The sequence below is a fragment of the Bombina bombina genome, chromosome 9, assembly GCF_027579735.1.
Source record: "Bombina bombina isolate aBomBom1 chromosome 9, aBomBom1.pri, whole genome shotgun sequence".
In the NCBI taxonomy this organism is placed as follows: Eukaryota; Metazoa; Chordata; class Amphibia; order Anura; family Bombinatoridae; genus Bombina; species Bombina bombina.
In genome coordinates, this window is record NC_069507.1 from 180,108,023 (window position 1) to 180,134,131 (window position 26,109).

Sequence of the window (26,109 nt, forward strand, 5' to 3'; positions counted from 1 at the left end):
ACCTATGTTGGAGAAAGTGTCAAATTTGTAGAATTTTGTAAAAGTGTGCAGAGAGGACCAAGTTGCAGCCTTGCAAATCTGTTCCACGGAAGCTTCATTTTTGAATGCCCATGAAGAAGCAACAGCCCTCGTGAAATGAGCCATAATTCTCTCAGGAGGCTGATGTCCAGCAGTCTCATATGCAAGACGAATGATATTCCTCAGCCAAAAAGAAAGAGAAGTAGCCGTAGCTTTCTGTTCCCTACGTTTTCCTGAGAAAATAAAGAAGACGACTGACGAAAGTCCTTAGTCGCCTGCAAGTAAAATTTTAAAGCACGGACCACGTCCAAATTATGTAGAAGACATTCCTTCTGAGAAGAAGGATTAGGACATAAAGAAGGAACCACAATCTCCTGATTAATGTTCCGATCCGAAACAACCTTAGGAAGAAATCCTAATTTAGTACGTAAAACGACCTTATCTGAATGGAAAATAAGGTAAGGAGACTCATACTGCAATGCCGAGAATTCTGACACTCTCCGAGCAGAAGAAACAGCAACAAGAAAAAAAACTTTCCAAGATTTAATATCTAAGGAATGCATAGGCTCAAACGGAGCCCCTTGAAGAACTTTGAGAACTAAATTAAGAATCCAAGGAGGAGTAACTGGTTTAAAACACAGGCCTGATCCTAACCAAGGCCTGACAAAAAGATTGAACTTCTGGGACATCTGCCAGATGTTTGTGTAACAAAATAGACAAGGCCGAAATTTGACCCTTTAGGGAACTTGTCGATAAACCTTTCTCCAACCCTTCTTGGAGAAAAGGCAAAATTCTAGGAATCCTAATCTACTCTATGAGTAGCCCCTAGATTCACACCAATAGAGATATTTACGCCATATCTTATGGTAAATCTTTCTAGTTACAGGCTTACGAACCTGAATTATGGTCTCTATGACCGAATCAGAAAACCCCTGCTTGGACAAAATTAAGCGTTCAATCTCCAAGCAGTCAACTTGAGAGAAACTACATTTGGGTGAATGAAGGGCCCTTGAATTAGAAGGCCCTTCCTCAACGCAAGTCTCCAAGGTGGCAGGGATGACACGTCCACCAGATCTGCATACCAAATCCTGCGAGGCCAAGCCGGAGCAATGAGGATCACCGTCGTCCTCTCCTGCTTGATTCGAGCAATGACCCGAGGAAGAAGCGCAAACGGAGGAAATAGGTATGCTAGACTGAAGGTCCAAGGAACCGCCAGAGTATCTATCAGCTCCGCCTGGGGATCCCTGGACCTCGAGCCATATCTCGGGAACTTGGCATTCCGTCAAGATGCCATGGGATCTAATTCCGGCTGACCCCACTTGAGGATTAGGCTGGAGAACACTTCCGGATTGAGTTCCCATTCCCCCAGATGAAAAGTCTGTCTGCTCAGGAAGTTCGCCTCCCAGTTGTCCACCCCTGGGATGTGGATCGTCGACAGGCAGCAAGAATGGGCCTCCGCCCACTGAATTATCTTGGTTACCTCTCTCATCGCTAAGGAACTCCTCGTTCCTCCCTGATTGATGTAAGCTACTGACGTTATGTTGTCTGACTGAAACCTGATGAACCGGGCCGAGGCCAACTGGGGCCAGGCCAGAAGAGAATTGAGGATTGCTCTCAGCTCCAGAATGTTTATGGGCAGAACAGACTCCGACCGAGTCCAAACTCCCTGAGCCTTTAGGGAGCCCCAAACCGCTCCCCATCCTAGAAGGCTGGCATCTGTTGTCACAATCACCCAGGTTCCCTGAGAGAGATGATCCAGAGACAACCACCATCGAAGAGAGTCCCTTGTCTCCTGCTCCAGGGTTATTTGAGGAGACAAGTCTGAATAATCTCTGTTCCATTGCCTGAGCATATTTAACTGCAGAGGTCTGAGGAGGAACCGCGCAAACGGGATGATGTCCATTGCCGCCACCATCAGCCCGATTACCTCCATGCACTGGGCCACTGATGGCCGAGGAGTGGATTGAAGGACTAGACAAGTATCGATAATCTGATTTCCTGACTTCTGTCAGAAAAATCTTCATAGATAGGGAATCTATCTAATCGGTCCCGGATCAGGGGCATGCCCTTCATGCCATCTTGGACTCAATCGCAGGCTTCTTGGAATGTTTACTCTTATTCCGAGACTGGTTGGGCCTCCATGTAGGCTTAGATTGTTCCTGCTTAGAATAGGAAGAATTTCCCTTGAAATTTTGAAAGGAACGAAAATTACTCTGTCGTTCGTTTTGTTTGTTTCTCTGATGACCCTTACCTCCCGTGATATCAGAGATAATTTTCGTCAGGCCAGTTTCAAACAAGGTATTCCCCTTGTAAGGAATAGCTAGAAGCTTAGACTTAGAGGACACATCCGCAGACCAAGGCTTTAACCATAAGGCTCTTTGGGCTAGAATAGAGAAACTCGGAATCTTAGCTCCCAGCTTAATAATTTAAAGGGAAGCATCCGTAATAAAAGCATTAGCTAGTTTCAGAGCTTTTATCCTGTCTTGAATCTCCTCTAACAAAGTCTCAGTTCTGAGAGATTCAGACAGCGCATCAAACCAGCTGGTTGCTATTGCAGACTCTGATGAACATAAATCTTTTTAAGTAACCCCTCTAACTTCTTGTCCATAGGATCTTTGAACGCATAACTATCCTCTATGGGAATAGTAGTTCTCTTGGCTAAGGTGGAAACAGCCCCTTCCACCTTAGGAATTGTTTGCCAAGCCTCTTTGAAAGAGTCAGCTATGGGAAACATCTTCTTAAAAACAGGAGAAAAGGGAATTCCTGGTCTCTCCCACTCCTTAGGAATGATTTCCGAAGCTCGCTTTGGAACCGGAAATACGTCTGAGTAATAAGGAACTTCGAAATATCTGTCTACCTTACTAGACTTCATAAGAACCACTATCAGTCGTCCAAAGTAACCAAAACCTTCCTGAGCAACAGGCGGAGGTGTTCTAGTTTAAACCTAAAAGTTACAACCTCTGAGTCCGTCAGAGGTAATGAACTTTCAGAATCCAAAATTTCACCATCAGATGGTGCCGCAGTACCCTCTTCAGGACCTTGGGAGGGTACCTCTGAAACTGCCATAATTGCATCAGAAACCTCACTTACTTACGTTTTATCCTGCAACATTGGGAAAGCAGACAATGCATCAGAAATTGTAGAAGACATAAGGGAAGCTATGTCTTAAGGTAACTCCAGCAGTAGTTTGAGCAGAAAGCAGGGCACTGCTTGTGCGGGCATTAAAATTTGGGACGCTTGGGGAGAAAGCAGCGGCATACCATGAATCTCGACATTAGACTCTTGGACAGCATCCACTTTTGAAAAGTTTTGCTCAGGAATTTTTTCTCCCCTATAACTTAAAGTCCTCTTAATATGAGGGACAGAAAGGGATTGGTGGTTCCACATTTGCATCAAAACACAAGGAGCAAGTAACATTTTGCAAGTCTCCTTGGTCCATACTGATACAATAGTATAAATGGGAAATAAAAATCTTAATTTTGACAAAAAAGAAATTATGCAAAAAACGTTACTGTCACTTTTATTTTAAACGGTTTCCTTTTTTCCTGCAAACCATTCAAGTTTAGCAAATAACGAATTAACAAAAAATAACACCTCTGCAAACTGCTGAAGTGCTCCTACCTGACCCCAAGTCAATCTTCCTCTCCTTTTATCCCCAAACAACTTGTTAGCAGTAAACAACGATGCGCTCTTGAAAGGAGTAAATGCCGTCTCTGCACTAGCAACACATGATAGCCCTCAGCATGCGACACTAGAACCAACCAGCAAATTCTTCCTAATGTCGCACCACCCTCAGCCTCCGTTAACTGAAGCGCAACTAAAGTGGCGCGCAAAACAGGAAGGACCGCCCATCGTGGGCGTCAACCTAATGCCGATGTGAAACCACCAGAGCCATACAAGGTAAAAATGTATGCCTTCCTACAGCTTTGCTCCAGTCCCAGTGCCTGCAAATTCACGCTGCCCAAACACTTTCACTCTAAGAAAGATTAAATGTCCCAACATAAAGAGCCAGCCCCTTATGTTCAATGTGTGCTAACTGTATTTCTGAGCCTTCTTTCTCCCAGAAATTTAAGCAGCACTTACCTTAACTTCTGCCTGGCAGCAAGGCAGCTCCCAGGCTTGAGAGGTCCTCTGCCTCACATCGACCTGAGGAGAATAAAGTGCTGAGTCAAAGCTTTACCTCAGACTAAAGGAAATAGGGCAGCAAGAAACATGGGAGGCGCAGTGAGAATTATGTCCCACAAGTTTCCATTGCTCTAAAGCCACCAAAGCTCTACTGAAGAGACAGATATGGACTACGGCTACACCCTAGAACAAAGCAGCACAATCTTGCACCACTTTAAAAATAATAAACTCTTGATTGAAGAATCTTTTCTAACACCTCACTTTACCACTTCCTAACACTAACGTAGGTAAAGAGAATGACTGGAGTGGGAGGGAAGGGAGAAGCTATTTAACAGCTCTGCTGTGGTGCTCTTTGCCGCCTCCTGCTGACCAGGAAGTGAATATCCCATTAGTAATTAAGATGATCCGAGGACTCATTGTGTCTTAAAAAAGAAAATAAAAGCACCTTTACCTTTTTATGTAAATGAAGGTGGCCTTTATTTTTAGTGATGAAATTAGTTTCAAAAACGCTAGGATTTATCATCACTTTAAAAATTACAGAAAAAAACAGTGAACTACATAATGAAAGTATACTGCAAAGTTGTTTAACTATGCCTAATTAAGCATTTAATATCACAATCTCAAAGTGTTTAGTGTCCCTTTAAAAGGAACATGAAACCTCAAAATTGTATTTTACTTGCTATGATGAGTGCTTACATCATCATTGACCTGCTCAGAATGACGACCAAATAAATCAACACACAACTTCTATACCAGCAGCATAACTAGAAACCAATGGACCTGATTTGAAAGAGGACAATATTATTTAACCCCGTTATCTCTCAAATGCCCATAAACCTACTTCTACATTCTATAATTTTGCAGGTAAAGACAAATGTATAAATATCAATATAATACATCAACTAAAAATGCATCCATAAAACTTCACAGGTGATCAGAGATAATAATCCTCTCCAAACAAGTACAGTGGAACGTTGGGAGTGTTTATTTTGTATGACCTCTTGCTTTTACCTCTGAATTGCTGTGCACGTGCAAATGCATACTTTAACTGAACTCAGCCAAAAGTAACGGTAATACAATTAGTTTACTGGTGGCAACTAAACAAATGCAATCAATACATTTAAATAGGTTTTTTAGCATCATGTACACAAGCATGCAGGAGTTAAAAAAACAAAACACAACAACACAAGGACAAAAAGAAAAATTTATATCAGTGAGACCTTGAATTACAGCCTATTTCTGCCTTCAACTGAGCATATTTTCATTGAGGATAAAAAAAGAAACCTGTGAAAATGCAGATTTAAGCTGCACAGAGAAAAATAGAGTTTTTTAAAATTTCTTCTACCAATAAGCAGATTTAACTGACCTTTCATTATGCTATTTAAATCTGCTCAAACCGTGTGTCTCACCATCTCCTCCTGCAGGGCCAGCAGTGCATTTTACAGGACACCTGGGCCAATTGCTTAGGATTTGTTCAGCCCTTGTTTAAACGGTATTAATTACACATCCAAACGTTAATGCTAAACATGCCTGTCCTTTCCACTAAACACAAGTACAGATGTTAAATATTTTATTCCTGATTTATTTAACTCATCCCATGCTTCTGGGATTAAGAATACCGCTTATTGGCATTAAAAATATTATGTGAAGAAAAACAACATCGTTCCTTAAGGTGATGGTAAAGTTTCCAATTCGTATAATCGGAACGATATTTTAGATAGACTTTATCCATTCTAATGGGATGCGCTTTAATTTACTTTTTAATATAGTAATGAAATTTTAATCCCGCCCACTTCAAACCATTAGAGGGTTTTTTTTTAGATATAATGCTATTTAACACTTAATAGACTACATTATAGTGTAAATATAACTTTTATGCACTGGAAAACCAAAAAAATTAGTGTGACTTGCTCTATTGCGGTGGTCTGGATCCGAACTCACAATATCTCTGAGGTATGCCTGTAATATGACCATAATCCATGCAAGTAAAGACAATAAAAAGATCTAGCAGTGGAGAATGGGAAAGTGAAGCAGTGTGCAAATCCCACCTTTATATTGAGATGTTCTTTCAACAGCATCATCATCGTCATTTCCATCCCGAAAGCGTTTCTTCTGTGCTTTTTTCTGCAGAAGCAAACCAGTGACATTCATGAAATATGCTTTGTAGCTAAACTCTAGTATGTGGAGCAGCTGACATGCAAGGCCAAATAAAGGCAAATAAAGAACCAGTAATAAAAATGCTCTAATCTGTGAGGTCTGTGAAAGTATTACATTTGTGACTAACTTGCTTTAACTATATGTTTAACTCTTGCATAAGTCAACTCTAGGCCAGCAATGCAATACTGGTGCGGAGCAGGACATGGCCACTAAGCCAGCCAGTTGCAGCATGTGTATAGCTGCCAATCACTGCCAATGTCCAGCTCAGAATCAGCAGAGCACTGCCAGTCTGAAAGTGACACCCCTAAAGAGGTTTAACACATACTTCCACTGAAGTAATAGGGCAATAATACTTCCAAGCACATTAGAACATTCTGTTGTTGCTTCTTTGTTAACAATGAAAATGTTACTATTTAATAAGCTTGGGGAAAGCAAGTGCCTGCACATAACCATCAGTTAAATAAAATGGGATAACCATAGAAAGATATGGTGATTTACTTTTAGCTTTTGAAAACAAGGGCCATGATTTTATTAAAAGGAAAGGTTTAATGTTTAAAACTTTAGCAAAGTATCTGGAACATTGCAATACACACACACAAACAGGTGTTGTGGAATGGTGGGGGGATATCTAATCTCATGTGTCTGGCCATCACTCTTAAAGGGACAGTTTACTCAAAAAGAAAAATCTCCCCTTTAATTTGTTCCCAATGATCCCACTTTACCTGCTGGAGTGTATTGTTTACAAGTATTTCCATTACCCTTATATTGGCATTTGAAATAGCTGATTTAGCCTGTGGTATCCCCACCCATTCTGAAAGTTTTGGGCCTCAATACCAAGCTGTGTTAACACAGCCAGTAGAAGAAATTACACTCCCAGTGGGGTATAGAAGAGAAAGTAATAAAATGTTAATTTTCCATTGTTCTCTCCAAGTATTGGTGATTGGTTTATGGACAGATAAGATAAAGAAGCAGGTATATGTACACAATGTGATAAAGTAATGAGATCGGATTATACCTACAAGCTCAACCCATTCTATTAGGTTGTGGCTTCAAAACAAAAAATCAGTTAATTCATATACACAAATAAGCCTTACAAAGCAAATTCTCATACATTTTATACTCTGCAGCTGATAAAAAAAGTAATTGGAAATACATTAAGGGAAAAAATTTTTTATAGTATACTGTCCCTTTAAATGCTTTTTTTTTTTTTTTTTGGTCAGCAGGCGCTGCATGAAAATGTATATAGTTCTAACAACACAATGTGCACAAAATGGATACTTTGCAACAAACGACAAATTGCCCCAGAATTAAAAGGTTAGAATGTGTAGAAGGTGTCACGGAATCAACACAGATCTTAAGAGTATTCAAAACAATATTCTCAGAAACTCTGAATTTGAAATTAGTTTCATTTGAGATTCTAAGGATTAAAATAGAACCAAATTAGCATGTATTCAAAATAATCCTATACTATAAAAGGCCAAGTGTGTTTGTCCGAAGCTGTCATGCGCAGTAGAGACAGCACGCGGACAAACACACTGGCCTAAGTCCCTACCTGTTCTGCCGACTGCGCCGAGCAGAAGTGGGCGGGGCCGATCGTGAAGGGGGCGGGGCCTAACGTGAAAGCCCGTGAAGGGGGCGGAGCCTAGCGTGAAGGCCCGTGAAGGGCCGTGGAGAGAGCTCAAACAGCTCAAGAGAGGGTGGAGGGATGTGGGGAGATGTTGGGAGAGGGGGGAGATGTGCAGTGAGGGGGGAGATGTGGAGAGATGTGGGAGATGTGGAGTGAGGGGGGAGATGTGGAGAGAGGGGAGAGATGTGGGGAGATGTGGAGAGAGGGGAGAGATGTGGAGAGAGGGGAGAGATGTGGGGAGAGGGGGGAGATGTGGAGAGAGGGGGGAGATGTGGAGAGAGGGGGGAGATGTGGAGAGAGGGGGGAGATGTGGAGAGAGGGGGGAGATGTGGGGAGAGGGGGGAGATGTGGAGTGAGGGGGGAGATGTGGAGAGAGGGGGGAGATGTGGAGAGAGGGTAGAGATGTGGAGAGAGGGGGGAGAATTGGAGAGAGGGGGGAGATGTGGAGAGAGGGGGGAGATGTGGAGAGAGGGGGGAGATGTGGAGAGAGGGGGGAGATGTGGAGAGAGGGGGGAGATGTGGAGTGAGGGGGGAGATGTGGAGAGAGGGGAGCGATGTGGGGAGATGGGGAGAGAGGGGGGAGATGGGGAGAGATGGGGAGAGATGTGGGGAGAGGGGGGAGATGTGGAGAGAGGGGGGGAGATGTGGGGAGAGAGAGAGGGGGGAGAGAGAGGGGGAGAGAGAGAGAGGGGAAAGAGAGAGGGGGAGAGGGAGAGAGAGAGACAGAGAGAGAGGGGGGAGAGGGAGAGAGAAAGAGAGGAGAGAGAGAATGAGAGGGAGAGAGAGAGAGGGGGGAGAGAGAGAGAGGGGGGAGAGGGAGAGAGAGAGGGGGGAGAGAGAGAGAGGGGGGGAGAGGGAGAGAGAGGGGGGGGGAGGGGAGAGAGAGAGAGGAGAGACACAGAGAGAGGGGAGAGTGAGAGGGGGGGGGAGAGACAGAGGGGGGGGGAGAGAGAGAGGGGGGAGAGATAGAGGGGCAAGAGAGAGAGAGAGGAGAGACAGAGGGGGGAGAGAGAGAGAGGAGAGAGAGAGAGGGGGAGAAAGAGAGAGAGGGGAGAGAGAGAGAGAGAGAGAGAGAGAGAGGGGGAGAGAGAGACAGAGAGAGGGGAGAGAGAAAGAGAGAGGCGAGAGAGAGAGAGAGGGGAGAGAGAGATAGAGGGGAGAGAGAGAGAGAGAGAGAGAGAGAGGGGTGAGATAGAGAGAGAGGGGAGAGAGAGAGAGAGGGGAGAGAGAGAGAAAGGGGGGAGAGAGAGAAAGAGAGAGAGGGGGGAGAGAGAGAGGGGAGCGAGAGAGAGAGGGGAGCGAGAGAGAGGGGGAGATGGAGAGAGAGAGGGGGAGAGAGCGCAAAAGAGAGGGGGAGAGAGAAAGCAAAAGAGAGTGGGAGGGAGAGAACGCCAGGGGTGGGACCACTGTAATGCAAAAAATGGCCCGTGTGAACGGGCTTTAGGACTAGTTTATATATAAAAAAATATTTATAACTAATTTTTAAATATTCAGAATAACAAAGTTTACATTTTACAAGGCACTTAAAAAAAAAAAAAGGAAGTTGAGGAAACGGCCAGGAGCTTGCGGCCGAGAAACACGTTTTAAGCTCGTTATAATTAAACATATTTTGTTTTAAAATATACACTTTGTTACGGCTCATATCATTTGTCTCCCTCTGCTTCATTGGGGGAGCTTTCAAACATACAAGCCGTCTTCTTATTGCGGACTGTGCCGCTTGCTCCTGACACAGAGGGGTAATTGTTGCCGATATTGAAGATCTCCTGTGCATCACGCAGGAGAGTCCACGGCTGCATCTCTGAACAGTTTGGAGGATCCGTTACTCAGCGTACTGACTGCTGTTGAATGTCAGCCCGCACATTCGCACTTCTTTACATAAGAGTGCCAGTTCTTTTGTGTGTATATCTCCATCTGCCTTTATTGTAACTTTGCATTCTGAAGTTTGTCTGCACCATGAGGCGCTGTCTTTTTTTTGTCCTTCCTATAGATGCACTGATCGATCACTCAGTCCCAAGACAAGCAGCCTATACTTCCAACTTATCACCAAACCAGAGACTGTATTTTCGTCCTGATACCGGTCAAGGTTTTATTTAAACTTTTTTGGGACTTTAGATAAAACTGTTTTCTGGACTTTTTTTCTCAAACTAGTTTTTGCACAACTATTTGTTTTATTGTATGCACGTCTATGAACATTTATATTCTGCATATTTGTATCCGTATTGCAGTTTTAACCATTTTCACTTTGGCACACACTATCACTATATATTTTTAATATAGTGCTATTTTTCTACTTAAAAAAAAAATAAATAAATAAAAAAAAAAAAAATATATATATATATATATATATATATATATATATGATGCAGTGATCAAGTGCTAGTCATGCACGAAACATGTCTGCGTGAGGTCTGAACGCTGGCATTGTGTTTTTAGTGCTTCTTACAGCTGCTATTGCTGTCATGTTTTTACCCTATTACAAATAAACATTAAGTTTTTATACTAACATTAAGGAGTCTTTTTTGCGCTATTGGCGCCCACCCAACTTGGATCTCTACGGACACGCTCTGGGCGCTGCAGCTGCAGGTCTCCTATACCGACATACATCTCTCACACTCCGGGAGATGATCTTACAGCAGGTGCAAGGTACTGTGCTTATTTTCATCATTTCTGAACTGGCTTTTTGAACTTTGTATATGGGACTCTATGTGCGCATATTTTTGAAACTTTGGTGAATTATATATATATATATATATATATATATATATATATATATATATATATATATATATATATATATATATATATATATATATATATATATATATATATATATATATATATTTCCTCTATCAAATAGGTTAACCAAACTAAGTTATGGCTGACGACTAGATTTCCACCAAGATAAGGTGCAATATTGTACTTGTTTACAACTACAAGCACAGGTTTAAATAATGTTTTCTGCGCTTTATCCTACACATTTTTCACACAAAAAAAGGAATACTAAAAATAACATTAAAAAAATATACAGTACAATGAGACCTGGACATGTTTAACTTATCTGTATAACTATGATAATCTAATCTTCCTTTATCCACTTATTAACTTACAGTAGATAATATAAATGTTATACTGGGTATTCTATGCTCAGTTAACATTACGATAGAAACTAATAATGGTTGGAAGCTGAATACCCTATAATTGGACAATAGTTATACACCAGGCTTAAGTGCTACTATAACTTATATTGATATAACAAATTCAATACTAACATATGTCGCATTGATTATTTTTATTGTGTACTTGCCGCTATTAACTATGTTTAGCAATAGTCGTTTGTACTTCCTGTTTGTGCTATATTTAATCTCAATAGTTTATTCATCTACTCAGGTTTTAATATTGGATTTTTTAGAGTAGGCTCTAGATATTTGAAAATAGCAGCAGTGTTTATAACGTTCCCCTTGAGTTACTGCTTACTCCTAATCAGCAATGGGAAATACTTACCTGATCAGCTCAGTATTATACTCACTCGGTTACGGGGCCCCTAATACGGAACTCTATATCTACTGTATGGCCTCATGTGCCGTTAATCTTAGGAAAGCCTTTTAGGAATACCATGATCTTTAACATATGTATCTACAATATTAAGAGCGGTAAGAGATGCTCACATGGCACATACCCCTAACTTCCCTGTCTCATTTTATGTATGTCAATTCACCTAGTCACTAATTATCACTTTTGTACATCTTATTTAAATTTAAAAAAAAAATATGTTCTTCAATCTAGCTTAAAAGATATATGTACCTGTTGCAGCCTGGCTACAAATGTTCACCTAAAGTTATCTAAATACCTATTATCCCAGGTCTGAGGGGCAGTGCGACATACCCTCCTCACCAGGGTCCTACTATATATCTCCTGAAAGTGGATAAATGTGTCTCTACTTATGTCTTCATATGCCTAAATGTATAGATAAGGGCTACTAATCCCTTAAAACAAAAAGTTTTGAACTAACACTGAGCTCTAAGCATATTTCTGTGGATATATCTGGTGCCACCCAAATGACCCGTAAGCTTTTAGTACTTCATTATTTACACTACACATTTAGGCTCATAGGCACGCTGGATCTTAATGCTTACTCTCTATATTATGCCGCTAAACATTTTTAGACATAGTTCAAGGTATATACCCTACCCTCACAAGACTACGCCACTATTATAGTTATCACACACCTCATTGCTAAGCATTCAACATCATAGCTCCAAAGGAGTAGCACTCATATAACCATACCCAGTGTGTATATTATAGCAGCTCTAGCAGTTCACTCTAAGACCTACATTAATTGGGTATACACATGGGCTGACCTATGTCACACGTGCTGTGGGAGCCCTAACTAGCTAGCGTTAGGCTATATAATGCTCAAAGTAATTTTGGAGGCTCATTTAGTTTCTACTCAGTTTTTATAGTTCATTAGCACTCCTGGAACTCTTAAAAATCCTCATAGTAATTCTTGGTTATCTGTTTAACACTTAAATATTAACCTGTCAGGTGATTTTGTTTTATCATTCTTAAATGTTTTCGCGCTCCACAAGTTGGAGTTGAATGAGATGCTTTTAGCCCATATCCAACAATCTAATAATTGGACTTCTGACTTATAAGTGAAGTTTATTCTTAATGTCCGATCTGGGTCATTTCATAGGTATATATTATAAGTTTACACTCAGAACACCTGATAGGTACGCTAATGTTTAGATATCCTGCTCACTTCTGACTAGTGCTCTTCCCCAAGCCCCCCTCTCTCTCCACTAAGGGACATGGGTATCTCTGTAATGCCCCATACTATCCATTCGTTAGGGACTTGGCTCAGAGAGGCTTAGTTTTCACTAGCTATCTAGTTTAACCTCTGTCATGTCTACATCTATAGCTCACATAACACTACCTGTGAGATCACCCTATAACCCTTTTATAGTCGGTTCCGCCCTCCATCTATTCTTTACCCTTCCCCCTCTTTCCCCATAACACGAGTGGCTCTTGCCCACTGCAACACCCTCTCTCCTCCATTTTCTGTGACCCATCTGTGTTCATTATAATCATTAACATATAAAATGAAGTTCTATTTTAGCTAGCCCAAATCTTCATCTGACAGACCTGTTGACATAGCGCAAGCTCCCATATATGTTATAGGTGGTCCCTACATAACCTATTAATAACAATATCGTATGTTATATCTTGATGTCAATATTGTAAATGGGCAAATGTTTGTGTTTGTACTTTATTTCTATGTGAAACTTCAATAAAAAATGTTAAATAAAAAAAAAATATATATACAGTATATAAAAAAACTATTACATTGAACTTGTAGCTATACAATAAACTTACAGTGCGAATTCCAACTTCCTGCATGAGATCAGCCATTTCATCATCGACTCCTGTATGACAGGAAATAAAAACATTTTATTACAGCAAATACGTTTTGAAAATGAGCAATATTTTGTTTTCCTTATTATTGAAAATGCACTGAAAAAGGCAAAAAATGAATTCTTCAATAAGGGATCTAAAGCAAAATAAAATTACATTTTGCACGTATGCAAAGTAATCCAGTAAGAGCATGTAATTCTAACTAGCGACCTTGCAACGCTGTGTTTACAGCCTGCAAAGTGAGCCAAACGCAGGGGTAATCACATCTACTACTGCTGATTAAGTCACTGTCTGTTTCCACTTGGGAATTGCAAGGGATAAACATATACAGTTGCTGGGACCTTAGGGATAAAATTACATGCTAACAAATAAGAACATTAAATTTTTCCACTATAAAGGCCCTTTAAGTGTTTAAAGGGACAGTCTAGTCCAAAATAAACTTTCATGATTCAGATAGAGAATGTAATTTTAAACCATTTTCCAATTTACTTTTATCACCAATTTTGCTGTGTTCTCTTGGTATTCTTAGTTGAAAGCTAAACCTAGGAGGTTCATATGCTAATTTCTAAGCCCTTGAAGGCCGCCTCTTCTCTCAGGGCATTTTGACAATTTTTCACCACTAGAGGGTGTTAGTTCATGTGTGTCATAGATAACACTGTGCTCACGCACGTGGAGTTCCAGTGAGCCAGCTATGATTGGCTAAAATGCAAGTCTGTCAAAAGAACTGAAATAAGGGGGCAGTTTGCAGAGGCTTAGATACAAGGTAATCACAGAGGTAAAAAGTATATTAATATAACAGTATTGGTTATGCAAAACTAGGGAATGGGTAATAAAGACATTATCTATCTTTTTAAACAATAAAAATTCTGGTGTAGACTGTCCCTTTAAGTTTTAGTTTCTATCAAGTAAAGGGTGCCATGTTGAAATCTAGGTTACCTTATAAAATCTCTTCCACTGAGGACTATAAGATTAAAGGGTACAAACAATAACGGTCTAATATATTACAGTAACTATTTAACAGGTTTTAAAGTCTATCATTAGTACATTTCAAACAACCAATGTTTGCATATTTTAATTGCTAAAGGCCATTAGGACGTACCATGCCGTCCTAACAGCTCTGGGCTTTAATGCCGTTAGGACTGCATGGAACATCCTATTGCAGCCTCCTCCTTTTAGGCGATTACAAATCGAACTAGGGGGCATGCCTAGCAGCGTAAGCAGTACACCAAGATCAGATCCCAGCCTTGAAATCACATGATCGCATCAACGATCACGTGATTTCATTTTTCCAGGAAGTGTTTACACCTTAACTTCTTTCTGATATAAGCTCTTGCACCCCAGCATGAAGGGGTTAATTTATCCGTATTTATCATCAAAAGATTAGATAAGAGAAACCTAGGTTTCAATATGGCAGCACCTATTACTTTATTTACTTTTTAATTTAGGGTTTTGAAAGCCCACAATTAATGGGGCAGTAAAGTAAAAAAAAAACAACGTCCATGATTAAATAGGGCATGAAATTTTAAACAACTTTCCAATTTACTTGTATTACCAATTTTGCTTTGTTCTCTTGGTATTCTTAGTTGAAAGCTAAATCTAGGAGGTATATATGCTAAATTCTTAGACCTTGAAGGCAACCTCTAATTTGAATGCATTTTGACAGTTTTTCACCACTAGAGGGCGTTGAATGCCAAGAGGGGGGGTACAATAAGCGGCTCATACTGAGGGACCAGGCCCGAACCTCTACCAAATAAAAAATCCCGCTTTGTCCGAAGCCGATAAAAATTATAAAGGAAAAACCCCAAGGACACTAACTCGCAGATAGTCCAGCAGCCAAACTAGAGACCGCAAAACAGACTCGACTGAGCCAACAGTCCTCCAGGAGACACCGTCGCCCAACAGACGGTCCCACACCATGCACCACCCACTAATGAAGGGGACACCAGCCGAAAACCCCCAAGGGGACAAGGCAAAGGAGAACCGAGGAAACCGAAAAAGGTCCCCTAATACAAAAAAGAACACCTCCAAGAGTGAGCCCAGCTCACAGAGACCCAAACGATTCCAAACAGGAAAAGGAGGCCATGCTTATACCAAGCGAAACAGAACAGACTTCTTCTCTCCAACATGCTGCAAGCACTGAATGCAACCGAAGCGGCAAAGTCCTGCCAGCGTCTGAATATATATAGAATACCAAAGTATTCAACCATGAAAAACATGTACTAGACCCAGGCAAAAAAAACCCAGGTTGGAGAACACAGAGTCCATATCAGGACGACACAGAGGGCACTTGTGAGGAAGAAGCAGTCAAGCAAGGAACAGACCGCAAAAGTCACCCTCAGAGGGCGCATGCTCCAGGCAACCAAAGCCGCCGGACCTATACAGGTCCCTAAAAAGGGAAACACAAAACCTCAATCAAGCAAGTTGAAAGGAAATTCTGTATCCTAGCAGACTTAAAAAGGGGAACACAAAACCTCAATTGAGGCCCCCCGAGAAGGAGAGTATACCCTCAGAACCCGAAGGAATAGTAGACCCTTTTCTGAAATTGATGGAGCAAGTTGAAAGGAAATTCTATATCCTAGCAGATTGAGCTAACGAATAGACTCTACAAGGCTCATACATCTAAAGGAGACTAAGACCTGAACGCAGCGCCCTAGACCTCTCTGCCATCCTGACCTGTAGACCCACAACCAGCTGAACCAACCCAGCCCCAGGGATCCAAAATAGGGGAACAGAAGAATCCCGAAACTGGTACAGGAACGAGCGTAAGGATAGCACAGCCATCCCTACAGAGTACAAGTACAACCCGACTCTGAAAACAGAGAAGGATCTATCAAAATAAAGACCCAACAAGTCTGACTTAGAGCCAGCAAGACCCCAGGGGGAAACAATCCCACCTGTCTACCTCCCGTCCAGGAGAAGCCCCAAGAAAGTACTCCATCTCCATAGGGAGGAGAATATCCCCTAAAGAAAAGGGATGAGCCCGGAAGGGCAATAACAGTCCTCAAGGCCCGAAGCCACCAGCTAATGGGAAGATAAATCCCCAACACAAATGTCCTTAAAAACAGTGGTACACACTCTGAGATAGTGCCAGAGACAGTGAATATTGGTTATACTTAGCTTTTACAAAATAGAAAGATAACTGAGAAATATGGACTAATATAAGAATAAGCGAGTATTTACTCCAATACAGGCTTTGGTTGCAGAGGAAACGGAGCCAAATACAATTTTGAAACATAGTGGCAGTACAGAGATTATGCTCCCTTCCAATTAAGCCATTATACAAGTGCGGGTTATATGCCTGCAACACATATATAGCCAAATACAATTTATATCAACACAGGCAACACATGATTAATGTTGTCTTTAAATTATGATATTGGTATTTAGGCTGAATGTTCAAAATGTACACTAAGCATAACAGAAATTGTTACGTAATTTGAAACAAAATACATTGCAACCCAGAGTCACATGTACCACTCACTGAAGAGTATTTGCAGCAAAAGCAAGTCTCTTGGCAGCCCTCTTGAAGGGGAGGGTCACAGAGAATATACTGTATAAAAAGCTTTATTCTGATAACGTTGAAAAACAGTACATGATACCAGAGTTGCTTTTAAACTAAATCCTCTAATATTTTCACGTTCAAGTACATAAGAGATCGTAATATTATACAGCCACACAAAGGCAACTCCTGAACAACATACATAGATCGTTCTGAATAGAAGCAACTAATCAGCTATAATACACAGGGATTAGAGTGAAATTTCCTGGCGTATATTACATATATTAAAAACACAAGGGTATCCCGATATACGGTATAGATTACGTAAGATATTGATATACAATACATACCCAGTATTTGGGACCCTTTATACTAAGTATAGCTTAGTTAATACAGCACTGCTTAGGAGGCACATATCAATTGATCATAGGCCACAGATATTATAGTCCTCCACTAGATAAATATACAGTGTCTGATCACATGATAGTGCTAGTGTCAATTTTAATTTGTGTGTTACCCTTATTTTAAGTGCAATTTCTAATAAAAGTTATATTTTATTTTAACTCAGTCCGGAAAAACTGCCTTACAGTCTAGGCTCAGAGTGCTTATAAGTGCATACTTACAGAAGAGACTCACATCTCTGTGAATATCTTCCTAGTTTTCTGGGGTCCTTAAAAACAGTAGCTTGCCAATCAGAAACATATCCAACCCCCATTCGCCAGCAGAGCAGTGAATGCACAGGTTACACTGGCAAGCTGACCAAGGGAATGCAACCATAAGACGCACCAGAAGTTGGACCTCCAGCGCCAGCAGCTGGGTATGAACCAACAACACTTGAGGCGCAAGTCACAAAGCTAACCCTAGAGCACCTGGGCTGCTCTGTTGTACAGAGTAATAAATACTCTGAAAACCTGGCCACCATGACCAGGTCATATAGATGGAGCAAGGACATAGGAATATGAAATATTCATATTTCATGTCGGGATTGGCTAAACACGATCAGGTTTTTGCGCGAGTAGGGTGTTTGTTTTTCCACTTTTCACGATCCATTGAAGTCTATGGGGAAATATGTTAAAGTGGTTGCGATATTCGAAGTTCGGCTTGTGCAAAAACAACTTGTAACACGCATGCAAAAAGCTTACTTCGCGCCACTTGTAATCTAGTCCTTTATTTGTTGTTACTTTTCAATAAAGTTTAAATAAATTTTAAATATCAACATTATATTATGTACATAAATATAGGACCAAAAGGAAGAGCCACGAACTGAAAATGTTTGTCCAGAAAGGCAAACCTCAGAAACGTGTGATGATCTTTGTGGATAGGAACATGAAGATATGCATCCTTTAGATCCACGGTAGTCATAAATTGACCCTCCTAGATCAATGGAAGAATGGTACGAATAGTTTCCATCTCCTGTCCCTGTATTGGAACGGGACATATTACTCCCATGGAAGAAAGATCTCCTACACAACGCAAGAACGCCTCTCTTTTTATCTGGTTTGCAGATAATCAAGAAAGAAGAAACTTTCCTCTGGGAGAAGAGTTTCTGAACTCCAACTGATATCCCTGAGACACAATTTCCAGTGTCCAGGGGTCCTGAACATCTCTTATCTAGGCCTGGACGAAGAGAGTCTGCCCCCCACAAGATCCGGTCCCGGATTGGGGGCTGACCCTTCATGCTGACTTTGTAGCAGCAGCAGGTTTCTTGAATTGTTTACCCTTGTTCCAAGACTGGTTGGGTCTCCAAGTGGACTTGGTTTGTGAATAACTCCCTTCCTGTTTAGTGGAAGAGGGAACTCCCTTGAAATTTCGAAAGGAACAAAAATTACTCTGTTGCCCCCTCTGTTCGGATTCCTTATTCTGAGGGAGGGAATGACCCTTATCCTCCCGTGAAGTCAGAAATAATCTCCTTCAAGTCAGGCCCGAACAGGGTCCTCCCCTTGTAAGGAATAGTCAAAAGCTTAGAGTTAGCTGACACATCCGCAGATCAAGAATTCAACCATAAGGCACTGCGTGCCAAGACGGAAAATCCCGAACTCTTAGCCGCCGACCTGGTAATCTGCAAGGAAATATCAGAAATTTTATAACTGAAACAGCTAAGTGAGGAGTTTTAATTCCTTTTATATCTTAAAGGAAACTCTTCTGTTGTGTGCTGCTGTTCCATCCTAAGTCACAAAGGATGAATCCACACCAAGGAACAGCAGTAAGGTCCTAATAAACATGACCCGTACTGTCCCTTGAACTGTTAGAACTGAGACTATTTACTTTATTGTACAAAAGCAAATAATAGTCGCATGCAATAGTGCATCACATAGCTTCAGAAATGTACATGCAAATTTGGGTACCTGCCTATCTTAGGATGTAGGCAAGGCGCCAGTAAAAGGGTACCCACTGAGCAGAAAAAAACTTAGGTTAACAAAAGTTTAATTTCAATAAAGGATAAATCAACAAATAAGCAGCTGAAATTCATGTATTATAATGTACATAGAACAAAAACAGTACTGTCTCTTTAAATCTGAAAGTGACTCATCTTTGTGTCTATGACATACTTAATATCTTTTGTACCATCCTACTTCATAAAGGATGAATAAACAAATAAGTCCCTGCAAGTCATGAAATAAAATTTACAGAGAAAAAATGTGTTACTGCCTCTTTAAATTTAAAAAGAACGCCTTATCTCTGTTGCTGCAGAGATTTACATGCAAATTTTGCAGAAAAATCCAATGACAATATGAATATTGCTATGAAAACCTTGCAGGGAACCGCAAAGCACTGCCTGTGGGTCATAATTCATTTTGGACACTATATTAGGGTTGAAAATGAGTCATGGATTGAGCAGACTGTTAACAGCTGTTGCTTTAGATAAAGAATGTATAACAAACATTAAAACATGAAAATACAATAAATCTGAGGGATGGTATAAAAAGCGCAGGGTAAAAAACACCAAACTCCTGGATTACCTAAAAAGTCCCTAATATAGGTAAATAGAATACACAAAAATTAAATTAAAACAGGAGCGCTGTAGCTAAAGGTGTCAAACTAAAGTAAAGCAAGTGTAGCAAACTATTAAAAATCAGTATTAATGGGACACATAAATATGTATCAAAATTATGTGCTAGAATATATCAATGGGGTAGAATATATCAATGGGGTGAAATACTTAGTGATAAAGTGATTCGTGCATATTATGATTAATCAACAAAAGTGTTCATAAATTGTCATCCAGATAAGGCGCCATTGCAATGTCCCGCGGTCCTAGAACCGCCAGCAGAGACCCCAGAACAGTCGTGAAAGTCTGGGTGCCGTGGCCAGACCGAAAGTCAGAGCCACGAACTGAAAATGTTTGGCCAGAAAGGCAAACCTCAGGAACTCGTAAAGATCTCTGTGGATAAGAACATTAAGATATGCATCCTATAAATCCACCAATATTAGAACTGGAACAATCACTCCCAGGTCCGAGAGGAGACCTACGCAGCGTAAGGACGGCTCTCCCTTTATCTGATCCTCAGACAATCTAGAAAGCAGAAACTGCCTCTTAGAGGAAAACATCCGAACTTGAAACTCGAGTGAGAACGGAAAGCCTGCCCTCCGGACCGCAGCGTGTTTCTGATGCAACAGCAGGCTATGCGTTCACCAAGATCTTAGTCATAGAACACATAGCCATAAAACGAAGGCTCTATCAAAATATACCAAGAGCTGGAACAGGGCCATCAACCCTGTAACTGGAAGGGAGAAGTGAAATAAAGGAATTAACCAATATGCCGCCACACCAGTAACGGCAGCAAAGAACACAGATGGATGCCATTGGAAACTATGGAGTGTGTCCCATAACCAAAATGCGCCAATTTGAACTATCCTCTAGGGGTAGCTAAATTCACATAGTTTTATTTGAAAACACTCCTTCTCCCCTAAGGAATGTCGTCCAGCCTCTGAGCTGATACGGCTAAGGGAAACTGTAAATATAGAGAACGCCCAAGGCACCAATTCCATCTAAAACGGAAATTCTCAGCAATAAGGAGAAACCGTTAGAAAAGTAATTCTTCCAGCAATGCTAAACCCTATGTAAAAATATAGAATGCCTCATAACCCCGAGTGGAGTGCGAAATGACAGGCAGGGCACTGCATGGGGGCCATAAAATTGAGAAATAAATGGCCAGTTGTTAACAGACTCCCAAACAACAATCGCCGAAGAGGGAATAGCTGTTCTTTCATTCTGAAAATTAACTCTAGGCTTGAGTGCGGTTTGTCTCATCCTCAGTCCTAAGGGATGAATGAAGAAAAAACAGCTGAAAGACATTAAATACAATGCCCACAAAACAAGACGTAACTGCCTCTTTAATTCTTAAAGAAACTCATGCTTGTGAGAGTTTGTACCATCCTACGTCACAAAGGATGATTGAACAAACAAAAACAGCCGTAATTCCTTTAATAAAATTCATACAGAAAAAATGTTACTGTCTCTTTAAATTTTAAAAGAATGGTTTATTTCTGTCGTGTAGAAACAAGCCAAAAACACCACAGTGCTGCAAACAGACATCACTATGAAAAACAAAATCAAGGTCTTAGCTAGGAACCGCAGAGCACTGCCTGTGGGTCATAGAGTCGTTTGGGCACCCCATGTAGAATATTGCGGTACAAAGAGACCGGTGACACCATACTCCGAACAGCCACTGCTTTAGACGGAGAAATCACAATAAAATTTAACCAGGAAAATATGTTACCGTCTCTTTAAAATGTAAAAAGAACAACATTATTCCTTTATTAGATGCAAAAATAGAAAAATTAGCAGCTGCAGCTATGATTACACACACAATCCTTGGGTTGGGGGGCAGAGTTCCTCCGGACCCCCCCCTCTATTGGTTAAATAAATGTAACTGTCTTCTTAACTCTGATACGGCTATGGAAAAGCAGGATAATAATACCACAGTAGAAAAAACTGTGAATATATCTCCCCGAGCAGTGTGTTCCCTAGTTTACCGGAACCCCACTGCAATAGAGAGAACATAGGCTACAGTCTCAAGTATGCCTATAACCTGCGATCTCTGTTATACACTGAGCCCGCAGAGAAAGGGGTGAAAACAAACACCTAAAACGCGCAGAGCCTCTCTACTATCTTATGCTGCAGCACAGCAGAGAAGCATCTGGCGTCCATAGAATTGAGTAATCAAGGGCGCGCAACCATGCCGCGTATTGTAACTCCGCCCATAGTGGGCGGTACAGTTAAACCCCCCTGGCCGCAATTTTAAGAGAAATGAAGCCGTCTGAGAAACCACATGGCACATACAAATTAAATTTACCGGAACCCAAATTAAACAAACTCCCTAGTCAGCTCCCTGACCTTAGTCAACCCCTTCTCCCGTAGTGACAAACAAGCCGTTGTGGAGCTAAACAATTCAGTTCCTTCACACATTGACACGGGCGGGGGTAAAACACCCAATCAGTTGCCCTCGTGGAGCCCATAGGGAATGATATATGCACATCAAGTACATTAAATAATAGAAGTTGTTGAGGGTCTGTGGTAACAAGTATAACAACTTGAAAAAGTAATAAAACACCTCCCCGTCGGCAGTATATAAAACTAAGCCTTATGGGAGCGGGGATATGAAATCCTATGTATGTCTCAGTCGGCTGTTAGTTGTCGAAGAACATAAGCCGGTGGAGAGAAGTAACGCTCTGTAGTACATTCATGTGGGAGCAGGGACACTATTCACAACACAGTCACCCATAACATCCGTATTAGCAAGTTAACTAAAAACGGAAAACCCTCCTGGGCTGCAACATAAATAATTTAAGCCCTTGAAGGCAAGCAGATGAGTCATCTGAGACTGCAGAAAAACTGCCCAATAACTTCACCACCTTTGATCACATAGGGATAAAGTTATGTAAAGTCTACAGGTAATAAGGGAAGTCTATAAAATCTAATTCAGATAGGAATCAGATAGGTAAGCCTACAGTCTATTCTGAGTTAATTTTATGTCCCAGAATAAGAAGACTGCACTTACCTCCATGCTGAGTAATAGCATGAAACGTCTCACAGGAACAAGAGGTCTTCTCCCTCCAGCAGATCTGTGGACACAGAAGGGCCTTAGTTACTATCTGCTAAGACCATCCATCCAGAAGGGCAGCACTAATATGGGAGGCACAGTGAGGTTAAAACCCCACCAGTTCCCATTGCTTTAAAGCCACCTGTAGCTCTACTCTAGAGGCTGACAAGGAATACGGCTACACCCTATAGTAAAATAGCACACTTTGGTACCATTTTAAAAATAATAAACTTGATTGAAGAATCTAAACTAACACCTCACTTTACCTCTTCCTATCACTAACACAGGCAAAGAGAATGACTGCAGTGGGAGGAGCTATATATATACAGCTCTGCTGTGGTCCTCTTTGCCTCCTCCTGCTGACCAGGAGGCGATATCCCACAAGTAAGGATGAAATCTGTGGACTCATCGTATCTTGTAAAAGAAAAAAAAAACTCTTCATTGAAGAATCTTTCCAGACACCAAATTTACCACTTCCTTACACTAATGTAGGCAAAGAGAATGACTAGGGTGGGAAGGAAGGGAGGTGATATTTAACAGCTTTGTTGTGGTGCTCTTTGCCGCCTCCTGCTGGAGTGATATTCCCAATAGTAATTAGATGATCCGCAGACCTGGTAACGATAGGGTCATTCAATAACTGAAAAACACGTCTGAGCAATACGCGAAGATGCGCAATCCTGTAACGAAAGGCACAACACTCCCCAAGGCGGAAGGCCTGGGACAATAGGGCACGAGCACATTTTCAAATAAACGTCTGGACTCTGCAGACGAAAAATCGCCAACATCATGTGGAAGCGAAAATGTGCTGCAACTTCTGGGGGGGAGACGCCACCCTGTATGGAGGAATGAGAAACTGGGTTACCCGCATGTGCAGAAGTATGAATTGGTAGGGAACTCGCCTCTCGGAGGACAGGACCCTAGAGGCGGATGGCTCAGCTGTCCCTTGATTCCCTCGAGCCCGAGGAACAAGGCACCCTAAAATGGCATACGGAACAAAACTGGTAGACGTGCCAACGAAGCCAGTCCGGATTAGTCACCGGACACAGAATCTGAAATCAAAATAGTTTCAGTATCAGAATCCTCCATAACTAAATCTGAAATTAGCACAGTCTCAGCATCAGAATCCTCCATAACTGGTAGAGGATATATAAATATGGACTAAAGTAGTAAAACAAAAATAGCACCTGACACCCACAATGGCTGGGGCACTCACCACCTCCTATGACTAGACCCCTGCGGACTAGAATATTTCCTAGTCCAAAAAAGCGCGCCCAACCAAAAGGCTGCGTCACATCCAAAGGCCTCAATGTTCCAACCCAGAGCCTATAAACATCACACATAAGCAGGTTAAATCACATAAACATGATTATAAACCCCCTTGTTCAATAACCCCCCTCAGGAGATATTAACCCTCGATTCCAAGATACTAAAAGAGACTCACTGAGACCCTTGTGATAAGATAGACCCACAAGGTGGTAGCCTCTCGGGAAAACATTCACATTACAGTACATTGAAAAATAAAGTAAAATGAAACTATCTTACTGGAATCTACGCCATGGAACAGGAACACGGCCTTTCAAGTGTGACGGATAGTAGCATTGCCTCCGCCATGGACGAAAGCAGACAGCAGAGCGAAGTTAGACAAAGCCGATTGCTTGAGAAGCTGTTAACATGAGCCGGGATAGTTTCAGACTCCAAGCCCTCACTGAGAGACTGACAGGACTACTTAAAACCGTCCCATGCCAAGTACTACTCTCTATAAGAGACACAAAACTAAAATAAAAATTCTGCCACTTCTCTGCCATCCTCCTGGGACGAAAGGCAAAGAATGACTGGGGGATGAGGGGAGTGGGAGGAGTATTTAAGCCTTTGGCTGGGGTGTCTTTGCCTCCTCCTGGTGGCCAGGTTCTTATTTCCAAAAAGTAATGAATGCAGCTGTGGACTCTTTCCATTTAAGAAGAAAACAAATTAATTTTAGGAATACTTCTTAGGTTGTTACAAGTAATAATAGAATTAAATTACTCAAAGCCAGTTTCAGATGAAACAAACTAAACTAAAAAAAGTTATATTAGTACAAGAATTTTAAAGGAACATTTTAAAGCAAAAATAAAATGATCTTAATTCATCAGAGTATGCAATTTACACAGAAGTCAAACACATAGGCAAAGACATGCTTAGGATCTGTAAGCAGTCAGTGAGCTATAATCAAATCCCAATTTTCTGCCAATACTCAGTCATGTCCTGCTACTCTTAAGGCTCTTTATCTATGTGCTTATTGCAGAGGTCAAAACATAGTGAGCTAGAGTAAGACAAAATTACATGTTCTAAATTAGAGCATGTATTTTTTTGTTGCAGCATTAAGCAAGTTTGGTTAAAGGGACATGAAACCAAAAAATGTTCTTTCATGATTCAGATAGAGAATACAATTCTAAACAACTTTCTTATTTACTTCTATTATCTAATTTGTTTCATTCTCTTGGTATCATTTGTTGAAGGAGCAGCAATGCACTACTGTTTTCTAACTGAACACATGGATGAGCCAATGACAATTAGTATATATATATATATATGCAGCCACCAATCAGCAGCTAGAACCTAGGTTCTTTACTGCTCATGAGCTTGCCTACATAAACCTTTCAGCAAAGGATAACAAGAGAATGAAGCAAATTAAATAATAGAAGTAAATTGGAAAGTTGTTTAAAACTGTACATGTACTGAACATCAATGCACTACTAGGAGCTAGCTCAATACATATCTGGTGAGCAAATGACAAGAGGCATATATGTGCATACACCAATCATCAGTTGTCAGTAGTGCATTGCTACACCTCAGCCTCCCTAGATATGCTTTTCAACAAAGAATTACAAGAGAATGAAGCAAATTAGACAACAGAAGTAAATTGGAAAGTTGTTTAAAATGGTATGTTCTGTCTGAATCATGAAAAAAAATAAAAAATCTGGGTTTCATACCCATTCAAGTAGCTACTAACATCAGAATGTTGTTCTGTTTTAACAGATATGTTAATATTCTACAGGTGGGTCTTAATTCCTACAAACGTTTCTACATAAAATGTATGTTTAATTAATACATTTTATTTGACAGCATTGGTTTTGAATCCAAAATCCTTAAAGGGACACTAAACCCATTTTTTTTCTTTCAGGATTCAGATAGAGCTTGACATTTTAAGCAACTTTCTAATTTACTCCTATTATCAATTTTTCTTCATT

The 26,109-nt window shown here is 40.9% G+C and overlaps 1 protein-coding gene across 1 annotated transcript in view; it reads right to left on the minus strand.

Moving 5' to 3' along the window:
• Positions 1–26,109, minus strand: part of LOC128640146 (RRP12-like protein) — a 213,700-nt gene that overhangs the window by 24,271 nt on the left and 163,320 nt on the right. Inside the window, exons 30-31 of the mRNA XM_053692506.1 lie at positions 13,301–13,350; positions 6,192–6,267 (exon numbers count right to left, since the gene is read on the minus strand). Of these exons, the coding sequence (XP_053548481.1) occupies positions 6,192–6,267; positions 13,301–13,350 (126 nt within the window). The remainder of the gene's footprint in view (positions 1–6,191; positions 6,268–13,300; positions 13,351–26,109) is intronic.